The sequence below is a fragment of the Pongo abelii genome, chromosome 1 (genome assembly GCF_028885655.2).
Source record: "Pongo abelii isolate AG06213 chromosome 1, NHGRI_mPonAbe1-v2.0_pri, whole genome shotgun sequence".
Lineage (NCBI taxonomy): Eukaryota > Metazoa > Chordata > Mammalia > Primates > Hominidae > Pongo > Pongo abelii.
In genome coordinates, this window is record NC_071985.2 from 2653225 (window position 1) to 2670242 (window position 17018).

Genomic DNA, 17018 nt, shown 5'->3' on the forward strand with positions numbered 1-17018 from the left:
AGATCTAGTTCTATGAACTAGCTTTATGACCTGGAACTATTTACCTCAACTCTGGGTCAATTTCCTTGTTAGTGCATGGACTAATAGTGGGACTGTTGTGAGGATTCAAAATAATGGAGTAGTTAAAGCGTTTAAAAACAGTCTGGGACATGGTAAGTACGATACACATTTTACCTATTATTATTGCTGTTATATTAGAAGTGGGGGGTGAGCCCATACCACTTGCCTTTCCCTTTGCAGCTGTGGGTCCTAAGCCTAGAGAAGGTAAATGCTATCACAGTTCAGAGAAGAAAAGATCACTTAAGCTGACATGGCAGTTTTTGTAGAAAAATTGTTGACGGTGTATCTGTATTAACAGTTCCAGGGGTTTGTTAGTTTTATTATCATCTTTTGGCTATTTTCTTCATTACAGTAATATGAAACAGACCTAAGCTGGAATAGCTTTAAATTAAGGCAGTATTTTGTGATGGGTTCTGTTCTGCTCACCAGGATTTACCCAATGTGGATGTCAAAAACCTGGCTCCAGCCGGGCACGGTGGCTCACTCCTGTAATCCCAGGACTTTGGGAGGCCAAGGCGGGTGGATCACCTGAGGTCAGGAGTTCAAGACCAGCCTGGCCAACATGGTGAAACATCGTCTCTACTAAAAATACAAAAATTAGCCGGGCCTGGTGGTATGTGCCTGTAATTCCAGCTACTCAGAGGCTGAGGCAGGAGAATCACTTGAACCCAGGAGGCAGAGGTTGCTGTGAGCCGATAGCATGCCACTGCACTCTGGTCTGGGCGACAGAGCAAGACTCCATCTCAAAAAAAAAAAACAACAAAACAAACAAAAAAAACAGAATGTTGAGCCAAGATGGCCGAATAGGAACAGCTGCGGTCTACAGCTCCCAGGGTGATTTCTGCATTTCCATCTGAGGTACCAGGTTCATCTCACTAGGGAGTGCCAGACAGTGGGCGCAGGTCAGTGGGTGTGCGCGCAGGCACGCGAGCCGAAGAAGGGCGAGGCATTGCCTCACTCAGGAAGCGCAAGGGGTCAGGGAGTTCCCTTTCCTAGTCAAAGAAAGGGGTGACAGACGGCACCTGGAAAATCGGGTCACTTCCACCCGAATACTGCGCTTTTCCGACGGGCTTAAAAAACGGCGCACCAGGAGATTATATCCCGCACCTGGCTCAGAGGGTCCTACGCCCTCGGAGTCTCGCTGATTGCTAGCACAGCAGTCTGAGATCAAACGGCAAGGTGGCAGCGAGGCTGGGGGAGGGGCGCCCACCATTGCCCAGGCTTGCTTAGGTAAACAAAGCAGCCGGGAAGCTCGAACTGGGTGGAGCCCACCACAGCTCAAGGAGGCCTGCCTACCTCTGTAGGCTCCACCTCTGGGGGCTGGGCACAGACAAACAAAAAGACAGCAGTAACCTCTGCAGACTTAAATGTCCCAGCACGCAGCTGGAGATCTGAGAACGGGCAGACTGCCTCCTCAAGTGGGTCCCTGACCCCTGACCCCAGAGCAGCCTAACTGGGAGGCACCCCCCAACAGGGGCAGACTGACACCTTATACGGCCGGGTACTCCAACAGACCTATAGCTGAGGGTCCTGTCTCTTAGAAGGAAAACTAACAAACAGAAAGGACATCCACACCAAAAATCCATCTGTACCTCACCATCATCAAAGACCAAAAGTAGATAAAACCACAAAGATGGGGAAAAAACAGAGCAGAAAAACTGGAAACTCTAAAAAGCAGAGTGCCTCTCCTCCTCCAAAGGAATGCAGTTCCTCACCAGCAACGGAACAAAGCTGGACAGAGAATGACTTTGACGAGCTGAGAGAAGAAGGCTTCAGACGATCAAATTACTCCGAGCTACGGGAGGATATTCAAACCAAAGGCAAAGAAGTTGAAAACTTTGAAAAAAATTTAGAAGAATGTATAACTAGAATAACCAATACAGAGAAGTGCTTAAAGGAGCTGATGGAGCTGAAAACCAAGGCTCGAGAACTACGTGAAGAATGCAGAAGCCTCAGGAGCCGATGCGATCAACTGGAAGAAAGGGTATCAGCGATGGAAGATGAAATGAATGAAATGAAGCGAGAAGGGAAGTTTAGAGAAAAAAGAATAAAAAGAAACGAGCAAAGCCTCCAAGAAATATGGGACTATGTGAAAAGACCAAATCTACGTCTGATTGGTGTACCTGAAGGTGGCGGGGAGAATGGAACCAAGTTGGAAAACACTCTGCAGGATATTATCCAGGAGACCTTCCCCAATCTAGCAAGGCAGGCCAACATTCAGATTCAGGAAATACAGAGAACGCCACAAAGATACTCCTCAAGAAGAGCAACTCCAAGACACATAATTGTCAGATTCACCAAAGTTGAAATGAAGGAAAAAATGTTAAGGGCAGCCAGAGAGAAAGGTCGGGTTACCCTCAAAGGGAAGCCCATCAGACTAACAGCAGATCTCTCAGCAGAAACTCTACAAGCCAGAAGAGAGTGGGGGCCAATATTCAACATTCTTAAAGAAAAGAATTTTCAACCCAGAATTTCATATCCAGCCAAACTAAGCTTCATGAGTGAAGGAGAAATAAAATACTTTACAGACAAGCAAATGCTGAGAGATTCTGTCACCACCAGGCCTGCCCTAAAAGAGCTCCTGAAGGAAGTGCTAAACATGGAAAGGCACAACCAGTACCAGCCGCTGCAAAATCATGCCAAAATGTAAAGACCATCGAGACTAGGAAGAGACTGCATCAACTAACGAGCAAAATAACCAGCTAACATCATAATGACAGGATCAAATTCACACATAACAATATTAACTTTAAATGTAAATGGACTAAATGCTCCAATTAAAAGACACAGACTGGCAAATTGGATAAAGAGTCAAGACCCATCAGTGTGCTGTATTCAGGAAACCCATCTCACGTGCAGAGACACACATAGGCTCAAAATAAAAGGATGGAGGAAGATCTACCAAGCAAATGGAAAGCAAAAAAAGGCAGGGGTTGCAATCCTAGTCTCTGATAAAACAAACTTTAAACCAACAAAGATCAAAAGAGACAAAGAAGGTCATTACATAATGGTAAAGGGATCAATTAAACAAGAAGAACTAACTATCCTAAATATATATGCACCCAATACAGGAGCACCCAGATTCATAAAGCAAGTCCTGAGTGACCTACAAAGAGACTTAGACTCCCACACATTAATAATGGGAGACTTTAACACCCCACTGTCAACATTAGACAGATCAACGAGACAGAAAGTCAACAAGGATACCCAGGAATTGAACTCAGCTCTGCACCAAGCGGACCTAATAGACATCTACAGAACTCTCCACCCCAAATCAATAGAATATACATTTTTTTCAGCAGCACACCACACCTATTCCAAAATTGACCACATACTTGGAAGTAAAGCTCTCCTCAGCAAATGTAAAAGAACAGAAATTATAACAAACTGTGTCTCAGATCACAGTGCAATCAAGCCAGAACTCAGGATTAAGAATCTCACTCAAAACCACTCAACTACATGGAAACTGAACAACCTGCTCCTGAATGACTACTGGGTACATAACGAAATGAAGGCAGAAATAAAGATGTTCTTTGAAACCAACGAGAACCAAGACACAACATACCAGAATCTCTGGGATGCATTCAAAGCAGTGTGTAGAGGGAAATTTATAGCACTAAATGCCCACAAGAGAAAGCAGGAAAGATCCAAAATCGACACCCTAACATCACAATTAAAAGAACTAGAAAAGCAAGAGCAAACACATTCAAAAGCTAGCAGAAGGCAAGAAATAACTAAAATCAGAGCAGAACTGAAGGAAATAGAGACATAAAAAACCCTTCAAAAAAATTAATGAATCCAGGAGCTGGTTTTTTGAAAGGATCAACAAAATTGATAGACCACTAGCAAGACTAATAAAGAAAAAAAGAGAGAAGAATCAAATAGATGCAATAAAAAATGATAAAGGGGATATCACCACCGATCCCACAGAAATACAAACTACCATCAGAGAATACTACAAACACCTCTACGCAAAGAAACTAGAAAATCTAGAAGAAATGGATAAATTCCTCAACACATACACTCTCCCAAGAGTAAACCAGGAAGAAGTTGAATCTCTGAATAGACCAATAACAGGAGCTGAAATTGTGGCAATAATCAATAGCTTACCAACCAAAAAGAGTCCAGGACCAGATGGATTAACAGCTGAATTCTACCAGAGGTACAAGGAGGAACTGGTACCATTCCTTCTGAAACTATTCCAATCAATAGAAAAAGAGAGAATCCTCCCTAACTCATTTTATGAGGCCAGCATCATCCTGATACCAAAGCCTGGCAGAGACACAACCAAAAAAGAAAATTTTGGACCAATAACCTTGATGAACATTGATGCAAAAATCTTCAATAAAATACTGGCAAACCAAATCCAGCAGTGCATCAAAAAGCTTATCCACCATGATCAAGTGGGCTTCATCCCTGGGATGCAAGGCTGGTTCAATATACACAAATCAATAAATGTAATCCAGCATGTAAACAGAACCAAAGACAAAAACCACATGATTATCTCAATAGATGCAGAAAAGGCCTTTGACAAAATTCAACAACCTTTTTATTGAGCTAAAAACTCTCAATAAATTAGGTATTGATGGGACATATCTCAAAATAATAAGAGCTATTTATGAAAAACCCACAGCCAATATCATAATGAATGGGCAAAACTAGAAGCATTCCCTTTGAAAACTGGCACAAGACAGGGATGCCCTCTCTTACCACTCCTATTCAACATAGTGTTGGAAGTTCTGGCCAGGGCAATTAGGCAGGAGAAGGAAATAATGGGTATTCAATTAGGAAAAGAGGAAGTCAAATTGTCCCTGTTTGCAGACGACATGATTGTATATCTAGAAAACCCCATTGTCTCAGCCCAAAATCTCCTTAAGCTGATAAGCAACTTCAGCAAAGTCTCAGGATACAAAATCAATGTACAAAAATCACAAGCATTCTTATACACCAAAAACAGACAAACAGAGAGCCAAATCATGAGTGAACTCCCAGTCACAATTGCTTCAAAGAGAATAAAATACCTAGGAATCCAACTTACAAGGGATGTGAAGGACCTCTTCAAGGAGAACTACAAACCACTGCTCAAGGAAATAGGATACAAACAAATGGAAGAACATTCCATGCTCATGGGTAGGAAGAATCACTATCGTGAAAATGGCCATACTGCCCAAGGTAATTTACAGATTCAATGCCATCCCCATCAAGCTACCAATGACTTTCTTCACAGAATTGGAAAAAACTACTTTAAAGTTCATATGGAACCAAAAAAGAGCCCTCATCACCAAGTCAATCCTAAGCCAAAAGAACAAAGCTGGAGGCATCACACTACCTGACTTCAAACTATATTACAAGGCTACAGTAACCAAAACAGCATTGTACTGGTACCAAAACAGAGATATAGATCAATGGAACAGAACAGAGCCCTCAGAAATAATGCCGCATATCTACAACTATCTGATCTTTGACAAACCTGAGAAAAACAAGAAATGGGGAAAGGATTCCCTATTTAATAAATGGTGCTGGGAAAACTGGCTAGCCATATGTAGAAAGCTGAAACTGGATCCCTTCCTTACACCTTATACAAAAATCGATTCAAGATGGATTAAAGACTTAAACGTTAGACCTAAAACCATAAAAACCCTAGAAGAAAACCTAGGCATTACCATTCAGGACATAGGCATGGGCAAGGACTTCATGTCTAAAACACCAAAAGCAATGGCAAGAAAAGCCAAAATTGACAAATGAGATCTAATTAAACTCAAGAGCTTCTGCACAGCAAAAGAAACTACCATCAGAGTGAACAGGCAACCTACAAAATGGGAGAAAATTTTTGCAACCTACTCATCTGACAAAGGGCTAATATCCAGAATCTACAATGAACTCCAACAAATTTACAAGAAAAAAACAAACAACCCCATCAAAAAGTGGGCAAAGGACATGAACAGACACTTCTGAAAAGAAGACATTTATGCAGCCAAAAAACACATGAAAAAATGCTCACCATCACTAGCCATCAGAGAAATGCAAATCAAAACCACAATGAGATACCATCTCACACCAGTTAGAATGGCAATCATTAAAAAGTCAGGAAACAACAGGTGCTGGAGAGGATGTGGAGAAATAGGAACACTTTTACACTGTTGGTGGGACTGTAAACTAGTTCAACCATTGTGGAAGTCAGTGTGGCGATTCCTCAGGGATCTAGAACTAGAAATACCATTTGACCCAGCCATTGCATTACTGGGTATATACCCAAAGGACTATAAATCATGCTGCTATAAAGACACATGCACACGTATGTTTATTGCAGTATTATTCACAATAGCAAAGACTTGGAACCAACCCAAATGTCCAACAATGATAGACTGGATTAAGAAAATGTGGCACATATACACCATGGAATACTATGCAGCCATAAAAAATGATGAGTTCATGTCCTTTGTAGGGACATGGATGAAATTGGAAAACATCATTCTCAGTAAACTATCACAAAGACAAAAAACCAAACAGCGCATGTTCTCACTCATAGATGGGAATTGAACAATGAGAACATATGGACACAGGAAGGGGAACATCACATTCTGGGGACTGTTGTGGGATGGGGGGAGGGAGGAGGGATAGCATTGGGAGATATACCTAATGCTAGATGACGAGTTAGTGGGTTCAGCGCACCAGCATGGCACATGTATACATATGTAACTAACCTGCACATTGTGCACATGTACCCTAAAACTTAAAGTATAATAATAATAAGTAAATAAATAAATAAACAAAAAAAAAAACCCAGAAAAACCCCAAAAAACTGGCTTCAGTTTCCTGGTATGATTTACCTGGATCAGTTGTACATTTATTTTTACATATATATTTGTGTGTGTGTGTGCATTTATGTGTATATGAATATATATATTTTACACATATAGTATGCAGTTAAAATATATACATAAAAGCCTTAAAAATAATGACAGTGAGAGTGATTTACATGACACCATGCATTCTGAATCTTGTCTCTTCCTCTAGGAAACTCAAACCTTAACCTTGTGGAGAAGAGACAGGCTTTGGTTCTATGTGGACCCACCTCTGTGTCCCATGTGGCTGATTTGGGATGTCCGATGCTTGCTTCAGGGCTTTGCTAACTTACCAGATAATGTTCTTAGTTTTTCCTTTCATATTTTCCAAGAAAAATCTTTAACATTTAAAAATGACTCTTTTGATTTCCTCTAATATGTCTGTCGCATTTCTCACTGCTGGCTTTATTTGTAAATAACAATGGGTGATATCTCAGCCCTGATGGTCTCTCTCTAAAGACTGCATTCTCTTTTGCATTTGGTAGTTATGTCTCTCTGACTGCTTTAGGGGTAGGAGGAGCCTGGATTCCAAAGAGAAAATGAATTTTCAACCAGGCACATGTAGGGATACATTTCTGTGTTGTGCTGTTATATACCACCCCTCTTTCCACCCACAGACAGAAATTTTGGGGAATTACTTTCTAATCACTTCATATTCAATATTACGTTAGCACATCAAAAGAAGATATTTAATTCATAAGGTTAATGGTTTTGTTTTTTCAGAGTTTTAATCACTTGTGGACTAACAAAAATCCCACTTTGATTTGCTAGTGCATTGTATTAGGCTGTTGTTGTGTTGCTATAAAGAAGTACCTGAGGCTGGGCAATTTATAAAGATAAGAGGTTTCCTTGGTGCACAGTTCTGCAGCCTGTATAAGAAGCATATGTGGCACCTGGCATCTGCTTGGTTTCTGATAAGGCCTCAGGGAGCTTACAATCATGGTAGAAGGCAAAGTGGAGCTGGCCTGTCACATGGAGGAAGCAGGAGCTAGTGTGTGGGGGTGGGGCATCATATACTTTGAAATGAGCATATCTTATCATGAGCACAGCACTGGGCCATGAGAGATCCTCCCCCGTGACCCAAACACCTCCCTGCAGGCCCCACCTCCAACCCTGGGGATTAGAATTCAACGTGAGATTTGGTGGGGACGTATATTCAAACTATGTCATGCATCCTCATGAACATAGCTATTGTTAAATCATTCTGAATCATTCTGTTGGGAATAGAGCTGTTGTAATTTCCTCAGTAATCTTTACTGATAAAAATTAGCTATTTACTCATTTTTTGCCTGGTAGATTTTAATTCTATCTGAGAGTGCAGCCTAATAATTAAGGGCATAGGTTCTGGAATCAGGTTCCTGGATTTGAATATAAGCTGGACTATTTACTGTGTGACTTTGGGCAACCTATCTTTCTTTCTGTGCCCAATTTTCTCATTTGTAAAATGAAGCTAAATTTGGTACCTATGTCATAGGGTTATTATAAAGACTAAATGAGATGCTTAGCACAGTTCTTGGTACGAAGTTAGCACTAATTATAATTACTGTAGAGTGGTAGCATGATGTAATAGAATTAGAGAAATGTGGGTTGTAATTCTAGCATTGGTTGAGGGTGAGGGTGGAGCTGTCTATACATGACCTTGAGCAAACTGTTTAACCTCTCTGCCTTGATTTCTTCAGCCTATCAATGATGGGTAACCTTCCTTATCAGGTAATACCAATATTTAAAAACTGCTACTATATTAATCTCTTCTCCCTTTCTTCCCATTTCTTTTTTTTTTTTTTTTTTGAGACTCAGTCTCACTCTTGTTGCTCAGGCTGGAGTGCGATGGCGCGATCTCGGCTCACAGCAACCTCCGCCTCCCGAGTTCAAGCCATTCTCCTGCCTCAGCCTCCCAAGTAGCTGGGATTACAGGCGCCGGCCACCACACCCAGCTAATTTTTTGGATTTTTAGTAGAGATGGTGTTTCACCATGTTGGCCAGGCTGGTCTTGAACTCCTGACCTCAGGTGATCCACCTGCCTCGGCCGCCCAAAGTGTCTTTCCACTTCTTAATTCAATTTAAGAATGCTGCAAATTCAGGAAGCCTTTTAGTTTACTGAAAAAAAAAAAAAAATCAGGTAGTATTCTTTTTAACACATTAAATAGTTGTCATTCAATATGTTTTATTGGAATCTATTTTTTTCAATGGCTGAACTATTTTTAGCTGAATTACAGAAACAAATAGAAGGCATTGAAAAGAGATCAAGTATTAAAGAATGTTAAGGTTTTCTTTCTAACGGATAATTAGGCAATGCAGTTTTGTCTTCATTAGAAGCTAAGAGGGAAGAAAGTAAAGATATGCCAGCTAGGTCAGAGAAATGAGAGAGACAGCGGTCCTGTGTTTAGTCTTTGATTAGCATCGGCAACACCAGGAAGAGCCATTCAGGCTGAGAGAGGGCTACAGGAACTACTCAAGGAATTGTGAGTTTCCTTACTTACTGAGTAGGTAAAGATGCTGAGAGGTTTGAGATGATTTGATAGTGACAAGCCGAGATCATAGACCTTTTATGTAGGCTCCTGGGGATGTGTGAGAAAGGTAGTTAACGCAAAGCAAGTTGGCTCAGCCAGGGAGAGGTGACAAGGGGAAGAGGCAGGATAGTGGCTTCTGTACCTTAAGGTTTTATACTTTAAAGACTTGGCTGGGTGCGGTGGCTCACGCCTGTAATCCCAGCACTTTGGGAGACTGCAGCGAGCGGATCATTTGAGGTCAGGAGTTCGAGACCAACCTGGCCAACATGGTGAAACCCTGTCTCTACTAAAAATACAAAAATTAGCCAGGCGTGGTGGCAGGCACCTGTAATCCCAGCTACTCAGGAGGCTGAGACAGGAGAATCGCATGAACCCGGGAGGCAGAGTTTGCAGTGAGCTGAGATAGCACAACTACGCTCCAGCCTGGGTGAGAGAGCGAGACTCCATCTCAAAAAAAAAAGACTTGCTTCTGAGATAGGGATTAGGATGGGGAGAGGCCAGAACTTGATGGAGAACTCATAAATTTCATTTTTCTCTCTGTTTATCAGTACTTCTGGGCAGTCAGAAAGCTGGTGTTAAGGACATGTAGCTCTGATTTTCCTGTATAGTAAAATATTGATAGGAAACAGCAACAGCTTATTCTGTAGACCAATTATTTCCCAGAGATGCTGAGCAGAGGACATCACCCCTATTAAGCACAAAACCCCTTTTTATAAACATGTATTTTGAAACACACATGCACGTGCACGCACACACATACAAATGCTATCCTGAAGAGAGTCTTAGATAATATGTAACTACTTATATACACAATTTCAAAATAGCAATATAATGACCCAATGAAAATATGAAGAAGAAATAAATGGAAAGTTATTTATCATAAAATGGTGTCTGTTACCTGTTGTGGTCAGAGTGTTTGTGTCCTTCCAAAATTTATATGCTGTGTGATCTTAACCCCTAAGGTGATAATATTAAGAGCTGGTGCTTAGGGGAGGTAATTAGCTCAGGAAGGCAGAGTCCACATGAATGGGATTAGCGCCCTCATTAAAGAGGCCCAAGGGAGCTGACTTCCCCTTCTGCCATGTGAGGACACAGCAACACCATCTGTAAATGAGGAATCCTGCCCTCAGGTTTCCTCATTTACACTGAATGAGCAGTGAGCTCTCAGACGCTGAATATGCAGACGCTCAGATTTTTGGATTTCCCAGCCTCCTCAACAGTGAATATATATAATTTATTTATTTATTTTTTTGAGACTGAGTCTTGCTGTCGCCCAGGCTGGAGTGCAGTGGCATGATCTTGGCTCACTGCAACCTCTGCCTCCCAGGTTCAAGTGATTTTCCTGCCTCAGCCTCCTGAGTAGTTGGGATTACAGGCGCTTGCCACCACACCTGGCTAATTTTTGTATTTTTAGTAGAGACGAGGTTTCACCATGTTGGTCAGGCTGGTCTTGAACTCCTGACCTCAGGTGATCCGCCTGCCTCAGCCTCCCAAAGTGCTGGGATTACGGGCACGAGCCACCATGTCTGGCTGAAAAATAGGTTTTTTTGCATATAAGCCACCCAATTTGTGGTATTCTGTTCTAGCAGCCTCAGCTGCGTAGGACATTGTTTTCTATAGATGTTTAGGCACTAGGAGAGGCCATGGCGCAGCGTTACTGTGAATGTGAGGCTCTAACTGGAGACTGATAGAGCTGTGTTGTCTTTGCGATTCAAATAGCATGACCTTATAGTCTCAAATGATGAACAACTCCTGGTAAGGTTTTGAAGACAAAAGTACCAGTTTCTTTCATTTTACCTGGTGGTTGCCATCTTAGAACTATATTAAATACACTAGAACAATATAAGAATTGCTTCTTATACATAATCAGCAGTTACAATCTAGACCTAAATGTCTGAAGTGGACATTTGAAAGTTGTATGTGATTGTGACAGATAATGTGGGATATAAGCACCTTTGTCTCCTTCAGAGTGAATCCTGATGGTGCCCCCCAATTACTGTGAAAACCAAACTATCCTCATAAATTTCCAGACCTCCCAGGGGGCAATGCCAACCCTTCCAAATAGCAGAGTTTTAGTCCATCCACATCCCCCAGGGGATTTAGTCAGAAGACAGGACAATGAGAGCTGCTGTGACATCCAAATCCCAAGAGACTTCTCCTTGCCTGTCCTGCCAATCTAATTAAATAAACTATAATAATATTACCAGGTCGATAGCTTGGGAAAGGTTTTGTTTGTTTGTTTTGAAGGGAGGACTGCTGCATATGGAAGCAATTTTGCACGATGGCTGTGATGGAGCAGAGATTCTCCATCCATACTGCCTGCATTTGGATCCAGTGACACTGCCACTTACTAGGTATGTGATCCTGCACTAGTTACCTAACCTCTAAGTGTCTCCGTTTCTTCACTTGAAAATAAATAGGCACATTGAGTATCTACCTTGTAGGATTGGTGTGAGAATTTATTAAGCTGGTACATGTCATGTGCTTTGAATAGTGCCTAACATGTAGCACTATGGACACGGTGCACAGAAGAGAGACTTACGAGAAGAGCGAAAAGGCAAGGACAGGCTTTTTAAAGGTGAGAAAGGAAATTATTAAACTACAAGGCTGGAGATGAAACAGATCATATGTGTTGATTTTCTCTCATAGTGCATCTTTACCAGAGCTCCAATATTTTTTAATGGGCAAAATTCAGAAATTCAGCCTCATGCTTTTCTTCTCCTTCCTTTTGGCAAGGATAATAATAGTTAATAGCTAATAATTATAGAGCTCTTACTCTATGCCAAACATGGTACTAATAGATTTACAAACATTGTATCATTTAATTTTTAAACAAATCTATGAGGTATATACTATTAGTATCCCCATTTTGGCTGGGTGCGGTGGCTCACACCTGTAGTCCCAGCGCTTTGGGAAGCTGAGGCAGGCGGATTGCTTGAGCCTGGGAGTTCAAGCTCCTGGGCAACATGGCAAAATGCTGTCTCTATTAAAAAAAAAATCCCATTTTAACCTACAGGAGAATGAGAGAGTTCGAATAATTAACAGACTGTTGCAGCGATTCAGGCTCAAACCGTCTAATTTCAGAGTCCATTCTTTTTTCTTTCTTTTTTTTTTTTTTTTTTTTTTGAGACAGAGTCTTGCTCTGTCACCCAGGCTGGAGTGCAGTGGTGCGATCTGGGCTCACTGCAAGCTCTGCCTCTGAGTTCATGCCATTCTCCTGCCTGAGCCTCCCGAGTAGTTGGGACTGCAGGCGCCCGCCACCATGCCCGGCTAATTTTTTTTGTATTTTTAGCAGAGACGGGGTTTCACCGTGTTAGCCAGGATAGTCTCGATCTCCTGACCTCGGGATTCGCCTGCCTCAGCCTCCCAAAGTGCTGGGATTACAGGCGTGAACCACTGCACCCGGCCTCAGAGTCCATTCTTTTAATCACTGTGCAACAGTAAACAATGAAATAAAATAAAGGCATCACTTGAGAGAAGCCTCAACCATCGAAGCCTGTGGGCCATCTCAGATTAATTGTGCTGGGTGACTAATCCTTGACATTTTCTGGCTAACTCTGGGATTTTGATGTTCAGCATGCTGGTGGAGGTTTTGGTTTTGTTTTAAAAGTGGATTAGTGTCTATTAACCACAACTTATTTTATATTTTCCAGTAGCGAGAAAGGCAGATTTTGAGTGTTATCAACACAAATAAATGATAAATGTTTGAGGTGGTGGATATGCTAATTTACTCTGATTTGATCATTACACATTGTGTATATGTGTAAAAATATCATACTGTATGGCCAGGCATGGTGGCTCATCCATGTAATCCCAGAACTTTGGGAGGCTGAAATGAGCAGATCACTTGAGTCCAGGAGTTTGAGACCAGCCTGGGCAACATGTTGAAACCCCATCTCTGCAAAAAATATAAAAATTAGCCAAGTGTGGTGGTGCACACCTGTAGTCCCAGCTACTTGGGAGGCTGAGGTGGGAGGATGACTTGAGTCTGGGAGGTTGAGGTTGTAGTGAGCTGTGATTACACTATTGCACTTCAGCCTGAGTGATAGAGTAAGATCCCATCTAAAAAAAAAAATCATGCTGTACCTCATAAATGTTTACAATTATGTGTCAATATAATAAAAGTAAAAAAGTGGATTAGTGTCTAAGTCAGGACTGCCCAAAGCACTTTCTGTAATGAAAGAAAGGTTTTATACTTGCTCTGTCCAACATGGTAATCAGCCAGTAGTCACATGTGGTTATTGATCACTTGAAATGTGGCTAGTGTGACCGAGGAAGTTGATTTTCAATTTTATTGAATTTTCATTAACTAGCCAAGTGTGGCCAGTATTGGAGAGCACAAGTCTAGATCAAGTAAAGAGGACGCAGGGATCAAGTGCTTGCAGGGGCTTTCTAAATGCTGCAGTTTTGTTGACTTAGTTCTGTCTCTTTAACTTGCAAACTCCTCACTCTACTTTTTACAGGAGCAAGAGTCTGCAAGCAGATATAGACATAATACATATAGATGATGGGACTTACTTCTGTCTTTTTGGATATAGAGGCCTCGTGGCCATGTCTTCATGTCTGTCTTTGTCTAGCAGGTGGGTGCCATATGTGAAGTCTTCTAGTGTGCTCACAGGTTATCAGTCTCAGCATCCTGGGTTCAGCTGAACTGACTCAAGGAAGCTCTAATTATTGCAGCATATGTTTCAGTTTTCAGGCTGGAGGAAATGTGTTCCCTTCAGTCTGAAGTCAGCACAGATGGGATCTTGAGCCAAGGCCTCAACACACAAAAACAAAGCTGCTAACCTTTCCCAGCTGCCGTGGTGCTGCTGACCTCAGCAGCGGTGGACACCAGGGTGTGTGTAAAGCTTTTATAACAAAAAGCAAAAAATTTCCACTTACAGCTATCATCGTGATTCAAATTTAAGATAGGTAAATGAAGGGTGATATGTTGGCTGGCTTTATTTATTTTAAAGGTTAACAGCATTAGAGCAATACTAGGTTGGTTGTGTTGGGTGTGTCATATGTAGAGCAGCATACTTTCCAAGTCAGGTATGCATCCAAACCTGAATAAATTTCTGTGAGACCCTTAACTTTGAATCAGGGTATCTGAGATGTTTCATATGCTTTGTATATGTTTTCTATGCTTGTCACAAATGTATGTGTGCTTGAACACAGATATATATTTCTTGTTTTTTGAGCCCTATAAATGGTATCATTGCTCAATATAGTCTTATGAAATTTAAAAATGCTCAGCATTACATTTTCAGCATGTATCTGTGTCATTGCACCTAGCATTAGTTATTAATTTTCACTGCTTTGTGATATTCTATGGTATAGCATAGACCACACTTTATCAGTTTTTCTGTCAGTGGACCTCTGGGTTATTTCCTAGTTAAATGTTCTTACCACTGATTATGCCTTCTCTTATATTACTGTTAGAAGGCAGCAAGGATAGGGAATAAATTATCCATATCTCATAGAAGGAGAGACCAGAGGAGATGAAGTAGGAAGATAGGATATATGTTTAAAACAGGGAGTAAAGAAGGAAACTGGGATATATTTTTCTTGGTATGTGCAACCATCACTAATGCCATCTGATTTAATTCTGGGCTCAAGCAATCCTTCTGCCTCAACTTCCCGAGTACTTGGGGCTACAGGCATGTGCCGTCATGCCTGGTGAATTAAATTTTTTTTTTTTTTTTTTTGTTAAGACACAGGGCCTTAGTATGTTGCCCAGGCTGGTCTCAAACTCCTGGCCTAAAGCAGTCCTCCTACCAAGGCCTCCCAAAGTTCTGGGATAACAGGCTGAGCCACTGCACCTGGCCAACTGTAATTTATGCAACTAGTTCTGTGTAGTCCTTACTCTTCTAGTAATTTTCCATTAGTCAGGGAGGAACTAAAAAAGCCATGTAGTCCAGGATCACCCTTAATTAGCCACAAATAGAGTAAATTGGTTTATCAGCAGTTTGCCGTATGAGTTTTGTGTGTTTTTAGTGGTGACTCTTAATGGAGAATTCGGGTAGAATGGGGTGCCAGCCTAGCAAATGAGTGAGCTTCATTTTATTCAGTCTGTGACATTTTTGACTGCCACCAGTGCATAATAGAACTTAAGTATAGATTGAAAATTTATTTTCATGATTTTAAATTATTGGCTGCTATTGCTAGGCCAGCGATCATATAGCCCAAGTGATTGTGCAGCTGAATAGAGAAAAATCTCTTTATAGTAAACGGAGGCTGGAAAATGGCATTGCTTGTTGCAGGTGGCTATTGTACTTGCACATGTTTTATTTAGGTGTTTAGCAGTGCCATTTGAGGTTCTAATTAAAGTTGTGATTGCACTTCAGTTGTTTATGAAGGCTCACATAGACTTAATCATCAGATCAGCTTGATGAGGATTTGCAAAGGTAAGCTTTATTACTTCACACAGTGGCTTCTGGCCTCTATCTTGACTGTGAAGGGAGCATTGATTCATAGGAACATAACAAATAGTTCAATGATGATTGGAGTATATTGAGTGGAGAATGAAATGCAGAAGTCTGTTACAGACACTCTGTCTCGATTAACCTCTCTAACCCTTCTATTTAGTTTGATGGATAGAGGGATTTGTGCCCCGAAATCACAGAGGTATCACGTGCTCAGATGATGGGATCATCTTTAAGATGGCGTTGTTAATCATTTTAGCTGATCGAGACTCACTTTAACTGGTTTGAACAGTTTTGCCTCACATTTTATTATGGTCTTTTATAAATTTGGAAAATAGTTGGCAAGTTTAATAATAAATTTGTTCATCAGGATGAAGAAACACCTGTATTTTGATATTTGCTGAAATGTTTGATATGCTAATCCTATATATGTTGAATTGATGTTTCTATGATTACAGTAAAAATATCACAACTCTGTCTTTTGCCATTATATTGGAAAAAGAGAGGATGAAGGTAATAGGTACTGTTTAGAGAGGTTATTCTTATTTCAGACTGCAATGTATTATGGATGAATAATCTTAAAATAGTATTTGAGGCCAGCCGCGGTGGCTCACGCCTGTAATCCCAGCACTTTGGGAGGCCAAGGTGGGCCGATCACCTGAGGTCGGGAGTTCGAGCCCAGCCTGACCAACATGGAGAAACCCCGTCTCTACTAAAAATACAAAATTAGCTGGGCGTGGTGGCACATGCCTGTAATCCCAGCTACTCGGGAGGCTGAGGCAGGAGAATTGCTTGAACCCAGGAGGCGGAGGTTGTGGTGAGCCAAGATTGTGCCATTGCACTCCAGTCTGGGCAACAAGAGTGAAACTGGCTCAAAAAAAAAAAAAAAAAAAAAAAAAAGAAGCACCTGAATTACTGGGATTTAAAAACATTGCTACTGGATGTTTTAGAACTTTATATGATTATTACATACTCTATTTTTTATTTTCAAAAATTTAAGGCTGGGCGTGGTGGCTTATGCCTGTAATCCTAGCACTTTGGGAGGCCGAGGTGGGCAGATCACCTGAGGTCAGGAGTTCAAGACTAGCCTTGCCAACATGGTGAAACCCCATCTCTACTAAAAATACAAAAATTAGCCAGGCGTGGTGGCACATGCCTGTAATCCAGCTACTTGGGAGGCTGAGGCAGGAGAATAT

General features: G+C 41.3%; 1 protein-coding gene across 4 annotated transcripts in view; it reads left to right on the forward strand.

The window, feature by feature from the left end:
* SMYD3 (SET and MYND domain containing 3) overlaps positions 1-17018 on the forward strand; it is a 749014-nt gene that overhangs the window by 89553 nt on the left and 642443 nt on the right. The window contains exons 1-2 of one of the 4 annotated variants that reach the window (XM_054549979.2): positions 11668-11769; positions 13879-13995. The exons of 2 other annotated variants lie outside the window; for them this stretch is intronic. In XM_054549979.2, the coding sequence (XP_054405954.2) occupies positions 11678-11769; positions 13879-13995 (209 nt within the window). In that variant the 5' untranslated portion in view covers positions 11668-11677. Of the gene's footprint in view, positions 1-11667; positions 11770-13878; positions 13996-17018 lie in introns of those variants that run through there. One more of the 4 variants, XM_054549974.2, reaches the window with a different exon arrangement.